At 45.8% G+C, this 21,503-nt stretch overlaps 1 protein-coding gene across 3 annotated transcripts in view; it reads left to right on the forward strand.

The window, feature by feature from the left end:
* Positions 1–21,069, forward strand: part of LOC106560377 (myosin light chain kinase family member 4) — a 69,490-nt gene extending 48,421 nt beyond the window's left edge. For 2 of the 3 annotated variants that reach the window (XM_014123236.2, XM_014123238.2), the window contains 13 exons: positions 5,311–5,407; positions 6,689–7,025; positions 7,179–7,402; positions 7,860–7,965; positions 14,538–14,631; positions 15,230–15,339; positions 15,504–15,645; positions 15,959–16,029; positions 17,075–17,203; positions 18,036–18,188; positions 18,318–18,396; positions 18,607–18,657; positions 19,472–21,069. In XM_014123236.2, the coding sequence (XP_013978711.2) occupies positions 5,311–5,407; positions 6,689–7,025; positions 7,179–7,402; positions 7,860–7,965; positions 14,538–14,631; positions 15,230–15,339; positions 15,504–15,645; positions 15,959–16,029; positions 17,075–17,203; positions 18,036–18,188; positions 18,318–18,396; positions 18,607–18,657; positions 19,472–19,534 (1,656 nt within the window). In that variant the 3' untranslated portion in view covers positions 19,535–21,069. The remainder of the gene's footprint in view (positions 1–5,310; positions 5,408–6,688; positions 7,026–7,178; positions 7,403–7,859; positions 7,966–14,537; positions 14,632–15,229; positions 15,340–15,503; positions 15,646–15,958; positions 16,030–17,074; positions 17,204–18,035; positions 18,189–18,317; positions 18,397–18,606; positions 18,658–19,471) is intronic. The other variant, XM_014123237.2, reaches the window with a different exon arrangement.
* Positions 21,070–21,503: the final 434 nt, after the last annotated feature.

Here is a 21,503-nt window from a genome sequence, read left to right on the forward strand (position 1 = left end):
TAGAAAAAAATCATCGCTCCCTCTTCTCTCAGCTTTACTCTCCTTCCTTCCCACAGCTTTCTTAGTTGTTTGGTGTAGTCAGTATCTACTGTTTCTTATGTTTCCGTGTTCCTGCACCCCACAGTGGGAATACTATTCCTGCACCTGACTGTGAATACTGTTCCTGCACCTCACTGTGAATACTGTTCCTGCACCCCACAGTGTGAATACTGTTCCTGCACCCCACAGTGGGAATACTATTCCTGCACCTCACCGTGAATACTGTTCCTGCACCCCACAGTGAGAATACTGTTCCTGCACCTCACTGTGAATACTGTTCCTGCACCCCACAGTGTGAATACTGTTCCTGCACCCCACAGTGTGAACACTGTCCCTGCACCTCACCGTGAATACTGTTCCTACACCTCACAGTGCGAATACTGTTCCTGCACCCCACAGTGTGAACACTGTCCCTGCACCTCACCATGAATACTGTTCCTACACCTCACAGTGTGAATACTGTTCCTGCACCTCACAGTGTGAACACTGTCCCTGCACCTCACCGTGAATAATGTTCCTACACCTCACAATGTGAATACTGTTCCTGCACCCCACAGTGGGAATACTATTCCTGCACCTCACTGTGAATACTGTTCCTGCACCCCACAGTGAGAATACTGTTCCTGCACCTCACTGTGAATACTGTTCCTGCACCCCACAGTGTGAATACTGTTCCTGCACCCCACAGTGTGAACACTGTCCCTGCACTCACCGTGAATACTGTTCCTACACCTCACAGTGCGAATACTATTCCTGCACCTCACAGTGTGAACACTGTCCCTGCACCTCACCATGAATACTGTTCCTACACCTCACAGTGTGAATACTGTTCCTGCACCTCACAATGTGAATAGTGTTCCTGTACCTCAGTGTGAACACTGTCCCTGCACCTCACCGTGAATACTGTTCCTACACCTCACAATGTGAATACTGTTCCTGCACCTCACAGTGTGAATAGTGTTCCTGCACCTCAGTGTGAATAGTGTTCCTGCACCTCACAGTGTGAATACTGTTCCTACACCTCACAGTGTGAATACTGTTCCTGCACCTCACAGTGTGAATAGTGTTCCTGCACCTCAGAGTGTGAATAGTGTTCTTGCACCTCACAGTGTGAATAGTGTTCCTGCACCTCACAGTGTGAATAGTGTTCCTGCACCTCACAGTGTGAATAGTGTTCCTGCACCTCACAGTGTGAATACTGTTGCTGCACCTCACAGTGTGAATAGTGTTCCTGCACCTCACAGTGTGAATAGTGTTCCTGCACCTCACAGTGTGAATAGTGTTCCTGCACCTCACAGTGTGAATAGTGTTCCTGCACCTCACAGTGTGAATAGTGTTCCTGCACCTCACAGTGTGAATAGTGTTCCTGCACCTCACAGTGTGAATAGTGTTCCTGCACCTCACAGTGTGAATAGTGTTCCTGCACCTCACAGTGTGAATAGTGTTCCTGCACCTCACAGTGTGAATAGTGTTCCTGCACCTCACAGTGTGAATAGTGTTCCTGCACCTCACAGTGTGAGTACTGTTCCTGCACCTCAACGTGAACACTGTTCTTAAATTGGGAACCAGCCTCTGTCCGGGGGCTTCTGTCTGTTGAAAGCGGGAAGGATCCTCGTCCTGAATTCTCTCCACCTGCCCTCTCTTTCCTGTGGTACTCAGAACTCACTGAAGCTATTCTTTTTGGACATGCTCTCCATACAGTTTGCGCTAGACCCAAATGTTTTCTGTGGTATTCATGTTTGAGTAAAGAAGTTGGAAATCTACACAACCTCTCTTGTTTGTTATTAATGGTAGCATTCACTCAGTAGTTCTACTACTAATCTAATAAAATAATAGTTGCTCACTGTCAACTTTGAATGTCTGAATGTTAATTGGCCTTGAGACTTGGACTGAGATCAGTGGTAGGAAGGAGGGAAGGCTCGCCAGGAAAGATTTGACCCTGGAAATGAAGACTGAGTCTCAGATGAGCCAGTAATGCTCAGTGTTCTGCCCCAAGACACCCACTGCTGAGTAAAAACAGGGTAGATATAAAGGCCATTTGGCATTTGGAGACGTTCAGAAATACCCCTGAGTTGTAGTGAGTTTAACAGAGGTTCAGAAGGGTTAATAGAGTCTTTGTGGCCTTGTGCCCTCTCCCACCTGTTACTGCATGCATGTACGCACACATGTACATATGCACACGCACACACACACACACACACATACACATACACACACAAACCAGAGCAATGAGAGAGCAACACACACATAACAGCCAAGACAATACAACAGGGTTCATAATGGTCTGAACTGTCCCTCACTTTTCTCACTCTTTACTGCAGCAGCTGATTTGTTTTTTTAGACGTGGCTTGTTACTGCTTGCAATCTCAGGATTGTGACACCTGACTGGAAGCTTTTGAAGTGTCTCGGATGTCACACAGCAATTCCTTGCATCCCCCTCCACACACCCCTCACCCCCTCCACAGCCCCTCCTCACCCCTTGCACCCCCTCCACACCCCCTCCACATTTCCTTCACCCCCCCCCCTTAACTACTACCATCACTGGCCACTCACCACTGAGGTTCTGACATCCGTTTAAGGCTGCACTGTAATTTGGAGGACACCCCTATGCCCCACACTGTTCTTAAAACTCCCACTGTCTCTCTGGCTAGGAAGAGGAGATGATTGACTGGCAGACAGCCTGTATGTCCTGTCCTCTCTCTGTTCTCTGTCTCTCTTCACAGTCTCTTCACTGTTTCTTTGTGAAAGGATTTTCCTTTTCGTTGGTCTTTGTAAACAAGCCTGTGATTGGACTGATCTGACTTTAGTTGGACTTTAACCCACTGTGAAGAGGATACAGCGGTCGAATGATCAATCGGTCAGACTTCTGGGTGGAGTATAACCACAGAGGGGACTGTGTTTGGGAAGAGAAGCGCAAACTGCTGTGAGTAAAGTGAGGGGTGACAGATTATCATCTTGTTATCAGCGGACTCCGACAGACATAAGAGAAAGGGTTTCAGTTTAACCAGGAGGGAACTTTCTTTGTTTGAGAGGTGACCAGGGAAGAGATACTATAGCTGCTGTGCGTGAAGAACGAGGAAGATTGCGTTACGTTTAAGTGTCCAGTGACTGTGGTTGACCACTCTGCTGTGGAACTCAGCATGAGTTACAGTCTGGTCAACTCTCTGGCCAAGGTGTACGACCCCAACCCATGTCACGGTCAGAAACCAGCCGGGACGAAGCTAACACCAACTGGACCTGGCAAACAACCCCACACACCATCCTCAGCCTCTTCCTCCTCCTTGTCCGCCTCCTCTTCTCCAGTCATTGCTCCAAGGTGCTTTGTGACTGAAAGCTGCATGGAATCTCTAAGCAGTAAGATGGAGCGTCTACTCAACGTCCAGGAGACAGTCCTCATCCGGCTGGATGACCTGTCCCGGGACCTGGGAGGTGTGGGGCGGGAAGTGGCCTCTCTCAGGGCCGGGGCCTGGGGTCTGGATGTCTGGGTGGAATTCAGACCCAGGGTGAGACCCAGAACCAGGGATTGGAGGTGGAGGGGATGGAGAGGCTGATGGTGGGCATGCATCAGGTCATCAGCTTCATGGAAGAGGTGGTAAAGAGCTCCCGGCTGGCTGAGCTGCTGTTTAATAAGCCAGGTGGCTGTAAGGGGGCTAAGGCCAAGCAGGCCAGGAAGGTGAGGGACACACACCATGTCAGCCTTTTTTTTTTATAAAGACAATGAAAAGCTTCAGTTGTAAATCATAATCAACCCAATGGGCACACACTGGTTGAATCAACGTTGTTTCCACGTCATTTCAATGAAATTACGTTGAACCAACGTGTAATAGACATTGAATTGACGTCTGTGCCAAGTGAGTCCTGGCCCCTTTTTTAATTTTTACACTGGAGCCAGTGCTGGGTTGTATTTCATTTGCTACCTTAAATTACTACTCAACACTGCATTACCCACCCATGCCTTTTCATATTAGCTACACAGAAATGGAGAAGACTGTAGTCACTGTAAAACGACACAAGTCATGGGTAAGTGGGTGCGTGGCGTGCAAGCAGACGTCTATCTGTGCGCGTGTGTTGAGGTAGCAGTATCATGTATTACTTCTGCATATTCCCCTGCCCTGTGGGGGACTCTGGGTCCTGGAGGTTCTCTGGGTCCTGGGGGTCACTGGGTCTGGGTGTAGATGGGTAAAGCAAACATCTATAATGCCAACATTATTATCTTGGTTAGGTCCCAAATGGCACCCTATTCCCTGTATATATATATATATATATATATATATTCTCGATATAAAGTGTATATATGGGCCCTGGTTAAACTTAGTGCGCTATATCACGAATAGGGTGCTATTTGGGACGTATCCCTAGTATCACCTTCTGGGCGTCTAGTGTTTAGGCACTCTGGTGGAGAGAGGGGCGGTATAGATGACATGCTATGTGTGTGTATGATCCCACACATGTTATGCAAATACACACACACACACACACACACACACACACACACACACACACACACACACACACACACAGTAGTTGGAGATGACATCATACAAACTGAGATGACATTTAAGCCCTTCTCTGTATTATTGTCTAGGAGACGATCTGTCCATCATGACATGACAACCATGCTTCAGTTATGATGGCAACCACCATGACAACAAACACATGCATCTGTTAATGTGTAGTGAAACATACAATTCCACTATTGCTATCGGAAATGTGTTGCTATATACTAGGTCTGTTATATAATACATGCATGGAATATGAACCAATAGCTTTCACAGATCCTTAAAGCTTCCTGGCCATACGTGCAAATTGTTGGTAATAGAAGGTGCAAACAAACGTGGCAATCTACAGATGTAGGATCTTCATTTGATCACCCTGTTGCAGGAGAACTTTCCTGCAATGCAGGATATTTAAAACTTGTAGTGTATTTGAGGTTTAAAAGGGATTCTGAGGTTTGTCATTTCCATTTTGTAATTTCAGACTTGATTTTTACGAAAAAATTACGAAAAATTTATCTACCAATACTGTACAGAAAGTCCATTAATTAAAATCCACATAATAATGAACATTTCCTGTTGCTGCAGGATTATTTTCCTGCTGTAGCAAACGAGCTCAAATGAAGATCTAACTTCTGTATTTCCCCTGTCTCTTCTCTTTCCATCGCTCCATTCTCTTTGCATTCACTGTCATAGCATTCAAATGTAAGACCAGAGTGTTGTTGCCCAGTTTGCAATGAGCATTTAAAGTGTATGTCTCTTCCTCTCTCCCTGTCAGCTGAAGGACAATGGGGTGAGGGATGGAAAGGACAAGGTCAAACTCAGCCTGAAAGGCCTGAAAGCCCAGAAGAAGAAGAAGCCTCCACATGCATCAGGTAGCAGAGATAAACACACCATCTTCACCTCAACTTGTAACACAATAAAGCAGTCAAACAAATGTAACTAAAATAGAGCAGCAGTGCATCCTTGGTAATAGATGTCTAATGAGGGGGGCTCTTTGGTAATAGATGTCTAATGAGGGTGCTCTTTGGTAATAGATGTCTAATGAGGGGTGTTCTTTGGTCATAGATGTCTAATGAGGGGTGCTCTTTGGTAATAGATGTCTAATGAGGGGTGCTCTTTGGTAATAGATGTCTAATGAGGGGTGCTCTTTGGTAATAGATGTCTAATGAGGGGTGCTTTGGTAATAGATGTCTAATGAGGGGTGCTCTTTGGTAATAGATGTCTAATGAGGGGTGATCTTTGGTAATAGATGTCTAATGAGGGTTGCTCTGGTAATAGAAGTCTAATGAGGGTTGCTCTGGTAATAGAAGTCTAATGAGGTGTGCTCTTTGGTAATAGATGTCTAATGAGGGGTGATCTTTGGTAATAGATGTCTAATGAGGGGTGCTCTTTGGTAATAGATGTCTAATGAGGGGTGCTCTTTGGTAATAGATGTCTAATGAGGGGTGCTCTGGTAATAGATGTCTAATGAGGGTTGCTTTGGTAATAGAAGTCTAATGAGGGGTGCTCTTTGGTAATAGATGTCTAATGAGGGGTGCTCTTTGGTAATAGATGTCTAATGAGGGGTGATCTTTGGTAATAGATGTCTAATGAGGGGTGCTCTGGTAATAGATGTCTAATGAGGGTTGCTTTGGTAATAGAAGTCTAATGAGGGGTGCTCTTTGGTAATAGATGTCTAATGAGGGGTGCTCTTTGGTAATAGATGTCTAATGAGGGGTGCTCTTTGGTAATAGATGTCTAATGAGGGGGGCTCTTTGGTAATAGATGTCTAATGAGGGGTGCTCTTTGGTAATAGATGTCTAATGAGGGGGGCTCTTTGGTAATAGAAGTCTAATGAGGTGTGCTCTTTGGTAATAGATGTCTAATGAGGGGTGCTCTGGTAATAGATGTCTAATGAGGGGTGCTTTGGTAATAGATGTCTAATGAGGGGTGCTCTTTGGTAATAGATGTCTAATGAGGGGTGCTCTTTGGTAATAGATGTCTAATGAGGGGTGCTTTGGTAATAGATGTCTAATGAGGGGTGCTCTGGTAATAGATGTCTAATGAGGGTTGCTCTTTGAAGATCAGGATGAATACTCAAGGCAAGTAAAGTTGTTGATTGGGTGAATCTACACCAAAGCATGATTTTTTTTGCTCCGTTTGTCCCTCCTCAGACTCTGTAGAGGCCCTTCTTCTACACCAGGTGGAGAAGCTCAACAGGCAGAATGCTGAACTTTCCCATGGTAACGGGGTGGTTCTGGACATGCTCCGTGCCCCCGTCGTCCAACCAGAGGACCTCGAGGATCTAGAGGGGGAGGAGGAGGAGAAGAGGAGAACCCCTGAACGGGAGGAAGAGCAGAGGGCCAGGGAGGAAGAGGAGAGGGATATATTTGGTGAATCCGTGCCTGAGGAAGAGGAGGGGAGGGAGGAACACGTTGGAGAGGAAGAGGTGGAGAATAGAAGAGAAGGAGGGGAAGAAGAGTCATCATTGTCACCAAAACCTCTAAAAAGGTACCTTTTGAAATTCAACTCATCTTTTGACATTACTATGACTGTAAATTGCAACTTCTGTATAGTGTACGCTTACCAAAATAACTACTGGCTAATTACTTAACATAATTAATAGTTGATTTGATATGTGTTTGATGTTTGTTTGTTATTTAGCTCAGAGGAGTTAGGTGAAGTGGCCGCCAGCAGTAAAAACTGTGTCACAGAGGAGGACCTGCTGAAAGATGACCTGAAAAAGAGCAGAGTGGAGGAGAGGAAAGAGGAGGACGAAGAGGGAGGAGTACCTGAGGGGGTAGAGCCTCAGGCTGCCCAATCAAAGGCAGAGAAGATGAAGGAGGAAGAAGAGGTGGATGATGGACAGCCAGAAGAGTACATCATTGGTAAGGTTCATCATTTCACAGAAATGGAAACTGACAAAAGTTTGAAAACAAAACAGGAAGCTAATTTGGACTTTTGTTGCAATTGAGGCAATATTCCTAAAATAAAATATAGTATATAGTATCTTCATATTATCCTGGGTTGGCAAGCAGGCTGAAAAACTGTCAGAAACCCTAATGACTACTCTGTCTTCATAGTCAGTCACTCACCACACAGACCACAGTACTTAACCACACCTTGCATGTTTAAAAGTCACAAACATGTCACAGCTGGCAAATTGGATTATGAAATTCTGGCATGAGACCGTATGATCCGTTTGGTTACTAAGACAGAACAAACACTAATCTATCTCCTGTATGCTCCCTATCCACTCTCCTGTCACCTCACTCCATTTCCCTTATCCCTCCCTTCCTCTCCTTTTCCCCACCTCTCTCCTCCATCTCTCTCTATCATCTCCAGACTTTACCCCTCCGCCAGCAGCCCCCTTTGACCACCGTATTGTGACTCCAAAACCTCACCAGATTGCTACCTTCTACGCCATTAACAGAGACGAGGTCCTAGGAGGGTGAGTCAGGAGGAGAGAGAGAGAGAGAGAGAGAGAGCGCGAGAGAGATCTTGAAAACCAGACCCTTTGAAGCCGTAGCATTTGAACATTTTGGGAGGCAATGCAGATGTCGAGAGAGAGGGAGGGAAAGAGAGAGAGACAGGGAGAGGGAGGGGGTGAAGAGAGAAAGAAAGAAGTGGCCAATAATAGAGAGATACAACAGGGACTGTGGGACACCACAGTCAGACAGTTTATTTTTACTCCACGGTATGTGAAACTCACACACACCAGTGGCGGTTCTAGACCATTTCAACTGGTGGGGCCAAGCTTGAGCCAGTTGTACTGTTAGAGGGGTCAGTTACATTAGACGTTGTTGTCATATCGTTTTCTTCACTGCATTGCAGGCATTAGCAGGCAAAAGACCATGTTCATAATCATCATCATTGCCACTGTTTAATAACGGATGTAAAAAAAGAACGATAGAAAAAATGTGTTATGTAAAAATGATTTCATACTCCACATTTAGGGGGGCCACAAGGGGGTCCAAAATTGTTGTCACTGGGGCACTGGCACCTTTTTTTCAATCGCTCTTACCCATTTCTCAATACTTAGGTCACTTTTTCAAAACTCTTTACACAGTTCTCCTAACCAACTTTCAGCTTGGCACAGCAGTTAATTTCACATTGAAAATGCACTAAAACTACCAAAACACTTCATACATGTCTCAATCAACTCATTCTTCCATAACACTAGCAAAGGTTGTCACCCAACAAGCACGCTTTGTCACTCATAAAACAATGACCTAAACAACACTAACAACAGGTAGCACTACACAATGTTTTCTTTTGTAAAAAGTCTTTACAGAACAAGAATGACACCTCTCTACTGTTTAGAATTCACTGCAGTATATGTTACAGGAATGAATCAGACATGATGCAATATGCTTCATGTCATTTTTTGGCATTGAGTGATTCCAAAATACAAGAATTTGTATATACACCATCTACCAATACTGATACAGTAGCAATGCTAGTCAATCCTGTCTTCTGCATTTGGCCACAGGTTCTCATCCACATCACATCTTATGTCATCTTGGGCAATACACCTAGGAAAGAATCTTTGGCATCCCTGGCAATCTTCTGCAGATATGTCCAGGCATCCAGCATTCATTGCGTCCAGGAGGGACATTTGATCATGTGTCACGGCTGTCGTAGGAATGAGAGGACCAAAGTGCAGCGTATGTGTCGTTCCACGTTTTATTTACACTGTGAAACTAAGCAATACATAAACTAAAGAACAAAACAAGAAACCGTGACGCAGAGGTGAAACATACACTACTCAAAAATAATCTCCCACAAACCCAGGTGGGATAAACATCAACTTAAATATGACCTCCAATTAGAGACAAGGATGACAAGCTGCCTCTAATTGGAGATCATCTCAAACAAAGCCCAACATAGAAATACAAAACTAGAACATAACAACATAGAAAAACCTAAACTAGAAAAAGCCCCTGTCACGCCCTGACCTACTCTACCTGTCATGGGTGTCATAAGGATTGGACCAAAATGCAGCGGGAATGTGTATACTCATCTTCTTTTATTCGGCAGAAAGAAGGAAAACCAAAACAAACACACGTATACAAAAAACAACGACGACAAACAGTCCTGTAAGGCCTACAGCTATACAAGGAACAACTACCCACAAAATCCCATAGAAACACACCCCTCTTAAATCGGACCTTCAATTAGAAGAAACTAGGAGCAGCTAAGGTCAACCCAACAAACACCACATAGAAATAGACATACTAGAACATAGCCCAACAAACCCCGAAACACTCTAAACAAACACCCCCTGCCACGTCCTGACCAAACTACAATAACAAATAACCCCTTATACTGGTCAGGACGTGACAGTACCCCCCCCAAAGGTGCAGACCCCGGATGCACCTCACACAAAAATTAAACACAAAAAATAAACCCCAAAACAAAAAATAATAATCCTAACTAAAGCGAGGGAAGGGAGGGTGGCCACCGTCACCGACGGTTCTTGTGCTACACCCCCCCTCCCCAACCTCCTACTATGGAGGTGTCTCAGGCTCCGACCTTACTCCCCAACCTAACCTGTCCACCCCCGCTAAATACTTATTACATTTTACCCCTCCCGAAGTCTCTGGGCTATGGCGCATCGCTGAAGACCTCGGGCTGATGTGCGTCGCTGGAGACCTCGGGCTGATGTGCGTCGCTGGAGACCTCGGGCTGAAGGGCGACTCTGGGAGCTCCGGACTGTAGGGCGACTCTGGCTGCGTTCCGGACTGTAGGCCGTGCCGGTTCCGGACTGCAGGCCGTCTCTCTCGGCTCCGGACTGTGGGCCGTCTCTCTGGCTCGGACTGTGGGCCGTCTCTCGGCTCCGGACTGTGGGCCGTCTCTCTCGGCTCGGACTGTGGGCCGTCCTCGACTGGGGCCGTCTCTCGGCTCGGACTGTGGGCCGTCTCTCGGCTCGGACTGTGGGCCGTCTCTCGGCTCGGACTGTGGGCCGTCTTCTCGGCTCGGACTGTGGGCCGTCTCTGCTGGCTCCGGACTGTGGGCCGTCTCTGCTGGCTCGGACTGTGGGCCGTCTCTGCTGGCTCCGGACTGTGGGCCGTCTCTGCTGGCTCCGGACTGTGGGCCGTCTCTGCTGGCTCCGGACTGTGGGCCGTCTCTGCTGGCTCGGACTGTGGGCCGTCTCTGCTGGCTCCGGACTGTGGGCCGTCTCTGCTGGCTCCGGACTGTGGGCCGTCTCTGCTGGCTCCGGACTGTGGGCCGTCTCTGCTGGCTCCGGACTGTGGGCCGTCTCTGCTGGCTCTGGACTGTGGGCCGTCTCTCTACGGGGCACTGTCACCGGAAGCTCTGGACGGGGCACTGTCGCCGGACACTCTGGACGGGGCACTGTCGCCGGACACTCTGGACGGGGCACTGTCGCCGGACACTCTGGACGGGGCACTGTCGCCGGACACTCTGGACGGGGCACTGTCGCCGGACACTCTGGACGGGGCACTGTCGCCGGACACTCTGGACGGGGCACTGTCGCCGGACACTCTGGACGGGGCACTGTCGCCGGACACTCTGGACGGGGCACTGTCGCCGGACACTCTGGACGGGGCACTGTTGCCAGACACTCTGGACGGGGCACTGTTGCCAGACACTCTGAATGGGGCACTGTTGCCGGAAGCTCTGGACGGGGCACTGTCGCCGGACACTCTGGATGGGGCACTGTTGCCGGACACTCTGGACGGGGCACTGTTGCCGGACACTCTGGACGGGGCACTGTTGCCGGAAGCTCTGGACGGGGACTGCGCACTAAAGGCCTGACGCGTGGGGCTGGCTTAGGAATCATCAGACTAGGGACACGCACCACAGGGCTAGTGCGAGGAGCAGGAGCAGGACGAGCTGGACTGGGCTGACGCACTGGAGGCCTGGTGCGTGGTGCTGGCTTTGGAGGCGCCAGACTAGAGACACACACCTCAGGGAGCAGGAACTGGATACACCGGGCCATGAGTAGGCACTGGAGGTCTGGAGCACACCTCCTGCACAACCCGTCCTGGCTGGATCGTAATAGTAGCCCTGCACGAGCGGAGTGCTGGCACAGGGCGAACTGGGCTGTGCAGAGGCCTGATGGTTGCCGTGCGTAGAGCAGGCGTAGGGTAGCCTGGGCCTAGGAGGTGCACTGGTGGCCAGATGTGCTGCGCAGGCATCCTCCTTCCAGGCTGGATGTCCACTCTAGCACGGCACTTGTGAGGGGCTGGGATCGCTCGCACCGGACTGTGCGTGCGCATGGGCGAGATCGTGCGCACTTCCGCATACACCGGCGCTCTCCACTCTATACGTTCCCCATAATAAGCACGGGGAGTTGGCTTAGGGCTCACCCTTGGACCAGCCAAATTACCTGTGTGCCTCTCACACTTGCCTCTCGGTGCGTATAATGCCTCATAATAGCGCCGCTCCACCTTGGCTACCTCCAGATCCTCCTTAGGGCGCCGGTACTCCCCAGCCTGGTGCCATGGTCCTGCCCCGTCCAGGATCTCCTCCCATGTCCATGAATCCTTATATTCCCCTGCTGCTCCTTCCTCCGCTGCTTGGTCTGTTTAAGGTGGGTAGTTCTGTCATGGGCGTCGTAAGGATTAGACCAAAATGCAGCGGGAATGTGTATAATCATCTTCTTTTATTTGGCAGAAAGAAGGAAAACCAAAACAAACGTATACAAAAAACAACGACGACAAACAGTCCTGTAAGGCCTACAGCTATACAAGGAACAACTACCCACAAAATCCCATAGAAACACACCCCTCTTAAATAGGACCTTCAATTAGAAGCAACTAGGAGCAGCTGCTTCCAATTGAAGGTCAACCCAACAAACACCATATAGAAATAGACATACTAGAACATAGCCCAACAAACCCCAAAACACTCTAAACAAACACCCCTCTCAAAACAGAACATAGCCCAACAAACCCCGAAACACTCTAAACAAACACCCCCTACCACGTCCTGACCAAACTACAATAACAAATAACCCCTTATACTGGTCAGGACGTGACACTACCATAGAAAATAACAGCTTACCATGGTCAGGACGTGACATCATGTGGATTGTGGTCATAAACCTTCCACCTCCTTGAGGAAAATAATTCCTCTATGGGGTTGAGGAATGGAGAGTAAGGTGGGAGGAAAAGTGACACCTTCCTGGGATGGGCTGCAAACCACTCTGTGACTGCACAGGAGTGGTGAAATGCCACATTGTCCCATACAATTACAAACGTTGGCCGATTTCGCCTCACTGCAACCCTTTCCTCACCTGGCACAACCCTTCCATAGAGGTCATCCAGGAATAAAATGAGACGCTCAGTGTTGTATAACAGCAATCCATCAGAGGATATTGCTGCACACATTGTGATGTTGGCACCCATCTGGCCCGGGACATCCACTGTGGCTCTTTTTCCAATCACATTTCTTCCTCGCCGCCATGTTTTGGCCAAGTTGAAACCAGCCTCATCCACAAAGATGAATATGTGGGTTGTTTGCCTGGCTTCAATCTCCATGACTCTCTAAAATAAATCCACAAGGCAACACAAGAGTTAGGCTATTACGGTAGTTTACATTATACCTAAAACATGCCATTGTGTGTCTCTGCCCTGTTTGGTTTTGTTCAAACCAGTTGTGTATTTTATAGTCATCTTGCCTGGACATATCTGTTCCTGAGTTGCTTGACTCGTTCAGAGTTCCTCTCAAAGGGGACAGTGTACAACTGCTTCATCCTGACTTGATGTTGTTTCAGGACTCTAGAAATAGTTGATATGCTTACATTGTGAATATTTCCAAATGTAATGTTGTCTGCCAACACTCTGTCCCAAATCTCTGTGAGTTTTATGCCATTGTTTCTGATGACCATATCAACAATTGCAGTTTCCTGCACGGCAGTGAAAATGCCACCTGTCCCACCTGTGAGAGGTAACCGTTGGGTCCTAAGCAGAAATACAATTACACACATGTGGGTTTGGAAGCCTTGCTCATTTTACTTCTTGAATGTGCAGTTCAGTCAGATGTCCTTGCAGAATGCGCATCTTACCTGTTGTTTTGCTGGAAATTTCTCACAATAGATGCCACTGTTGAGCGTTGCAGATTTGGCTGCACTCTCAGACCAGCCGCTCTCATTGATAGACCATGATTTATTACATGATCAATTATAGTAGTCCTTAATCTCATCTGAGACTACAGCTCTTGATCTTCCTCTCAGTCTTCTTCCACCATGCATACATACTCCTCTCCCTCTCCCAGCCAGTCTTCTTCCGCTGTCAGCCACTTCTCTATCTCTGGCTGGGTCCATGTTTACATTACAGTACAGCATTATTCCTAAGATGTCCCCTTTTCTATAGATGGTAATGTAATTGAAAGACTAACACCTGGGTAGGTGTTCAGCTACAATGGGAATCAGCTGTGGTTGGTCTAATTGTTTTGATAGTATTTAATCTTTTAGATGTGGAATATATTTCAATACGGTATTACTGTAGAAATGTAGCAAATTGCTGTCTTATTAAATGTTGTGTTATGTTAGGTTTTGAACTTAAGTTTAACAGTTTTGAAAAGAGTATGTAAACATGTGCAAATTGTCCTGTAGGTACATAGAGTTTTGGTGGTGGTTGTGTCTGAGTGAGAAAAGAATTCATGAAATTTGAAAGATGTAGTCATTGAATGCATTTTGTGCCAAAGCAATGAAAAATGATCACAGTTTAGCCCACATAGACTGCTGTTGTGTTCACTGTGTGAAGAGTTCTGAAAAAGTGAGAGAGAGAGAGAGAAATCTGTGAGTGTGCATACCATCCCTACAATGACAAACCAATTAAAGCCTGATATAGAACAGTTAGCATTAGTATAATGTTATTGTTAACTTAGCTCTATTGTACGCTGAGGCGAAAAGGACAGGGTGTTATAAAGCATCACTGTTATTCATCTCGGCCACCAGAACCAAAGCAGCTCCTCAACTTTAATGTTAAGGCTGTCACAAGAGACTACACTGTTTCTGAACTTGTTTCTCTGTATGTGATGGTGGGATCATAGGGGACGTTTTGGACAAGTCCACAAATGTGTGGAGAACTGTTCTGGACTGACTCTGGCTGCCAAGATGATCAAGGCCAGGAGCCAGAAAGAAAAGGTAAGGATCATAGTGTTCGAAATGTGAGACCTGAAACAGACGCTTGATTATAGCTGCTTCCCAGATGCCACCCTATTTCCTATTAAGTACAACAGGGCCCTGGTCAAAAGCAGTGCACTACATAGTGAATAGGGTGTCGTTTGGAACGAAGCCATTAATATCAGATGTACAGTATGTGTCCAATGTCCCCACCACCATTAAGATTGATGGATATTTTATCATAGCACATAAATAATAGAATACCATTTTAAAGTAGCTTTATCGCCCTCATATCCACTGCACATGTGGCAATGTGTCAGAGTCAGTCTCATCTTATGCTTTCCTATGGTCAGCTGAGTATAACATGTGAGATAAGATAGTCGTCAGATGTCTGGGGCAGTGCATAGCTGGATGATTACGTTATCATGTCAGATATTCACAAAGTAGTTTTCCCACCAATGCCACGGCCAAAGCCATAGCTGGCTCAGGTTGCTATGTGGTACTGTAGGTCTCAATAACCAACCCCGTTGGCACTGTCTGTGTGTGTCTGTTTCTGTGTCTGTCTCTCTGTCCGTCTGTATTGTGTTTCTGTCTGTCGTTCTAATGTTCTGTTTCCCAGGATGTGGTGAAGAATGAGATCCAGGTGATGAACCAGCTGAACCACGCTAACCTTATTCAGCTCTACGCCGCCTTCGAATCACGCCACGACATCATCCTCATCATGGAATAGTAAGTCCCTCCCTCCCTCCCTCGTGTGCGTGTGTGTGTGTGTGTATTTCTCCTCTCTACACTACACCATATGTCTACTCTTTAAATCCCATTGTGGGACTGTATTCCTCTCTCTCTACTGTAGTCTATGATGACTGACTGTCTCTCCTCTCCTCTCTATGTAGTGTGGATGGCGGGGAGCTGTTCGACCGGATCATAGATGAGAACTACAAGCTGACAGAGCTGGACACAGTGCTGTTTATCAGACAAATCTGTGAGGGACTACAGTACATGCACAGGATGTACATCCTGCATCTAGACCTCAAGGTAGGACAGGACACACCCTAGCTCTCTACTTTCATATCCTCAACAACCTGTCACTCTGTTACTTTCTCACTCGCTGCCCCCTTCTCTGTCTCCCTCTCTCTCTCCCTCAGTCTCTCACTGTCCTATTGTTTTTTGTCTGTTTCTATTGCAACCTTCCCCATTGTACTCTTTTCAACACTTTACCTTTCTATAGCTATAGCTCTATCTCCATCTTCCTGTCATTGTAGCATAATAGCTTAGCGATGATGCTAATAATTGCGTGCTGTTATTCTCTTTGTCTCACTGTTTTGGGTTCTTTAATATCCTTTCCTAGCCCGAGAATATTCTGTGTGTGAGCAGAGCCACAAACAAGATCAAAATTATTGACTTCGGGCTCGCCAGGAGGTAAGTTTAATTAGCAGTGGTTCCTGGCTTGATACAGGGCAGCAAGTAGCCTAGCGGTTAAGAGTGTGCCCAGTAACCGAAAGGTCGCTGGTTTGAATCTTTAATTTCAATTTCAAATGTATTTATATAGCCCTTCTTACGTCAGCTGATACATCAAAGTGCTGTACAGAAACCCAGCCTAAAACCCCAAACAGCAAGTAATGCAGGTGTAGAAGCACGGTGGCAAGGAAAAACTCCCTAGAAAGACCAAAACCTTGGAACAAACCTAGAGAGGAACCAGGCTATGAGGGGTGGCCAGTCCTCTTCTGGCTGTGCCGGGTGGAGATTATAACAGAACATGGCCAAGATGTTCAAATGTTCATAAAAGACCAGCATGGTCAAATAATAGTAATCACAGTGAACAGGTCAGGGTTCCATAGCCGCAGGCAGAACAGTTGAAACTGGAGCAGTAGCATGGCCAGGTGGACTAGGGACAACAAGGAGTCATCATGTCAGGTAGTACTGAGGCATGGTCCTAGGGCTCAGGTCCTTCGAGAGAGAGAAAGAAAGAAAGAGAAAGAAAGAAAGAAAGAAAGAAAGAAAGAAAGAAAGAAAGAAAGAAAGAAAGAAAGAAAGAAAGAAAGAAAGAAAGAAAGAAAGAAAGAAAGAAAGAAAGAAAGAAAGAGAGAATTAGAGAGAGCCTACTTAAATTCACACAGGACACCGGATAAGTCAGGAGAAATACTCCAGATATAACAGACTGACCCTAGCCCCCCGACACATAAACTACTGCAGCATAAATACTGGAGGCTGAGACAGGAGGGGTCAGGAGACACTGTAGCCCCATCTGATGATACCCCCGGACAGGGCCAAACAGGTAGGATATAACCCCACCCACTTTGCCAAAGCACAGCCAGCAATCTTCAAGCCGACTAGGTGAAAAATCTCTCGAGGTGCCCTTGAGCAAGACACTTAACCCCAATTGCTCCTGTAAGTCGCTCTGGATCAGAGTGTCTGCTAAATCACTAAAATGTAATCTCTTAACTTTCTTTTCTCGCTTTCTCAGGTATAAGCCCAGGGAAAAGCTGAGGGTGAACTTCGGAACGCCTGAGTTCCTGGCTCCGGAAGTCATCAACTATGAGTTTGTCTCATTCCCTACGGACATGTGGAGTCTGGGGGTCATCACCTACATGCTGTGAGTCCTGATATCCACTAACCGTTACATTGCTGAGGGTCCTGATATCCACTAACCGTTATATTACTGGGGGTCCTGATATCCACTAACCGTTACATTGCTGGGGGTCCTGATATCCACTAACCGTTACATTACTGGGGGTCCTGATATCCACTAACCGTTACATTGCTGGGGGTCCTGATATCCACTAACCGTTACATTACTGGGGGTCCTGATATCCACTAACCGTTACATTACTGGGGGTCCTGATATCCACTAACCGTTACATTACTGGGGGTCCTGATATCCACTAACCGTTACATTGCTGGGGGTCCTGATATCCACTAACCGTTACATTACTGTGGGTCCTGCTATCCACTAACCGTTACATTGCTGGGGGTCCTGCTATCCACTAACCGTGACAGTACTGGGGGTCCTGATATCCACTAACCGTTACATTGCTGGGGGTCCTGCTATCCACTAACCGTGACATTACTGGGGGTCCTGATATCCACTAACCGTTACATTACTGGGGGTCCTGCTATCCACTAACCGTTACATTACTGGGGGTCCTGATATCCACTAACCGTTACATTACTGGGGGTCCTGCTATCCACTGACCGTTACATTGCTGGGGGTCCTGCTATCCACTAACCGTTACATTGCTGGGCGTCCTGATATCCACTAACCATTACCTTCTTATGCTCACATATTGTACCTGTTTTTATTGAACCCGGAAAATGGCCTTGAGGTAGAAACCTCTTTTGCGAGGGGGACCTCACAAGAAGTCAGTAGGAAGTAGTCAGTGTGTACATACACAAACCATGAACACACTATACATCCTTTTCTCCAGGCTGACAGGTCTGTCTCCGTTCCTGGGGGACAATGACAATGAGACTCTGAACAACATCCTGGCCTGTCAGTGGAACTTTGAGGAGGAGGAGTTTACAGACATCTCTGAGGAGGCCAAAGACTTCATCACACGCCTGCTGGTCAAGAGCAAGAGGTGAGGGGTACCGTGTGTGTGTGTGTTGACAACTATGTTGTAGTTCTCTAAAGTTATATTATTATTCAGTTGTGGACCTGTGTATCCCTGTGATAGTGTGTGTTTTAATCATGTATGTGTGTTCTCTAGCTGGAGGATGAGTGCCTCACAGTCACTAAAACATTCCTGGCTGTCGGATCACAATCTTCACTATCGCCTGCATCAGAAGGTAGAACACACACACACACACACACACACACACACACACACACACACACACACACACACACACACACACACACACACACATACATACATACATACATACACACACACACTTTCCAACTTAGAGACTTTTTGGCATTAATGCATGGATGGATTAAACCCATTTTTATCACAAACATTAATATGGTCAATATACTGTACCTATTTCTTACAGAAACATAAGTGCCATTCAACACACCCTTACCCGCCCTGTCGATCTAGACAGGTAAGCTGTGAAAACCACCCAGCCCACCATACACTATCACACACTTTCTAGACATTCCATTCAACTACACTGAGCAAAAATATAAATCCAACATGTAAAGTGTTTGGTCCCATGTTTTATGAGCTGAAATAAAATATCCCAGACATTTTCCATATGAAGAAAAACGTACTTTGCTAAAAAAGAATGGCACAAATTTATCTACATCCCTTTTATTGAGCATTTCTCCTTTCCCAAGATAATCCATCCACCTGACAGGTATGGCATATCAAGAAGCTGATTAAACAGCATGATCATTACACAGGTGCACCTTGTGCTGGGGATAATAAAAGGCCACTAAAATGTACAGATTTGTCACACACACAATGCCACAGATGTCTCAAGTATTGAGGGAGCATGCAATTGTCATGCTGACTGCAGGAATGTCCACCAGAGCTGTTGCCAGAGAATGTAAGTTTAATTTCTCTACCATAAGCTGCCACCAATGTCGTTTTTGAAAATTTGGCAGTAAGTCCAACTAGCATCACAACCGCAGACCATGTGTAACCACGCCAGCACAGGACCTTCACATCCAGCTTCTTCAACTGCAGGATCGTCTGGGCCTTGCTCCCCAGTGGGTACCCTGCCAGGCCCACCTATGGCTGCACCCCTGCCCAGTCATGTGTCCTAATTATTTAAATTGACTGATTTCCTTATATGAACTGTAACTCAGTAAAATATTTGAAATTGGTGCATGTTGTGTTTATATTTTTGTTCACAAATATAATGTAGATGCCAAACATTGGGGTCTTATTGTCCCTCTTTTGTGTTGGTTTAGTCTCCCATCCAAAACGAGCGTCCCCTCCAAAATGACTCCCAAGACCCCGTGGGCGCCTTATGATGACACGGGTTCGGTGCCTTTTGATGCCACTGAGGCCAGGGGCAGGACTCAACACTGGACCAACACTGCCATTGCTCTATGGCTACTGGATTACTGCTCTCTACTCTGCCTCACATCCGTTAGCTTAGTTATGCAGCTTGTGTAACGGAGTTAAAAACATACCATAAACTCACTCCACAGCTAGCTTGAAATGTCGCTGATAGCTCTAATGGTTGGTACGTTGTTAAGGAAGGCGGTCACTATAAAATGCACTTTAATGTATCACTATCAAATACAAACAGAACTACTTTTTTGAACGATCATATTTATTACATTTTCAGCTTACTGTGGATTTCAAATAACTTAACACAGGCCTAGTTTACCAAGTCTTATCATACCATTGCATTTGTATTTGTTTGTTGGGTTTTGATTTAAAATAAAGCTTTGGGTGCAATTTATTTTCCTGGTATTGTAAAAGTTTAGTTTCTATAGAGTTAGGAATTCATTTTTACACACCTTTCTCCTTGGTTTTCCCCATCAAACTTTAAATAGATCACATTCATTAAAATAAATAAATCATTATCAATCCAGGTAAACATAAACTTGTCGATATTAGACATTATTCCTCACTATTAACTCTGCTCTGCCCGTTGCTACTGACTTTAATTTCTCCTGGAGCCACTGCTGTGAATATACTGTAAAACCGCCTCTTCTGTGCCTGCATGCTGTTGGCTTGACCTCAACCTTTTACCTTTCTTTGGATTAGCCCTCTCACCTTCCATGAAGGCATATTACTGATCAACAAAACACTACCTATATGATTTCATAATTCATGTTTATCGCTGAAGTTAGTAGCCTAAGTGTCAGTCTGTTTGTGTTGTCATGCCAACTCCTTGTCACTCCTTGTCATGACATATATTTGCACTACCCTTCTGACTGGGCACACAATGAAATGATGTTGACCCAACGTGGAATAGACGTTGAATTTACCTCTGTGCCCAGTGGGTTGTGATTGGATGATAGCTGTGAGTGTTGGGAGGCCAGACTGTTTGGCTTGACAATGAGCAATGGAGTTCGCATGAGCTACAACAGATCTGAGACCAGTCTATGGAGTTAGTTCTTATGTTCATGAATTATCTTGGTTCCTAACTGGATTTTTACTTGAAATGCAAGGCTTAGCCTCCATAAGAAGGGTACACAATATTATATTTATCCAGGAGAGAAAAAAAACACATTCAAAATTGTTTATTTAATTAATTGTGTTTCATTGTCTGAATTTGAAGTGTTTTGATTAATTGTATTGTAGATCTAAATAAAAAAAGGTTTGTCTGTGTAATAGACTCACTATTTTCAAACTGTGCATAGTGAGTTGATTATTACTTGGTCAGATATTGAGTTATTGATTTAATAATTGATTGTCAGATTTGCCCTCCCTGGAATCAATTGTTCTCCTTATACCGTTGTGATTTTGTGTCATTTTTGTGTCATTATGAAACATAATTCTAGTTAGAAATGTATAAAAATAAATATAGACAGAAATAAAAACTGAAATGACTTATGTTGTCCTAGTTTTACTCTAGTACGTAATGCACATAATACTTTGTTTGACAGTAGAGAGATAATTCATAGAAAAATAGGAAGGGTGGATAGAATGATCATCTTTTCTACAGAGATGATCAATTGTTGATATTTGATCGTCATTTGAATAAGGCCATATCATTTGGAGACTGTATCCAGGTTATGTCTGATAATGGCAACTAGGGAGCAGTATCGGACAAGGACAGTCAGTCAAGACTCACACTGATCCCATGTGGCTCAGTTGGTAGAGCATGCTGTTTGCAATGCCAGGGTTGTGGGTTCGATTCCCATGGGGGACCAGTATGGGGAAAAAATGTATGCACTGTAAGTCGCTCTGGATAAGAGTGTGCTAAATGACAAAAATGATCACCAGCAGGCTAGAGACTCATAGTTCATGCTGGCCAAAGCCCTA

The sequence above is a fragment of the Salmo salar genome, chromosome ssa10 (genome assembly GCF_905237065.1).
Source record: "Salmo salar chromosome ssa10, Ssal_v3.1, whole genome shotgun sequence".
Taxonomy (NCBI): domain Eukaryota; kingdom Metazoa; phylum Chordata; class Actinopteri; order Salmoniformes; family Salmonidae; genus Salmo; species Salmo salar.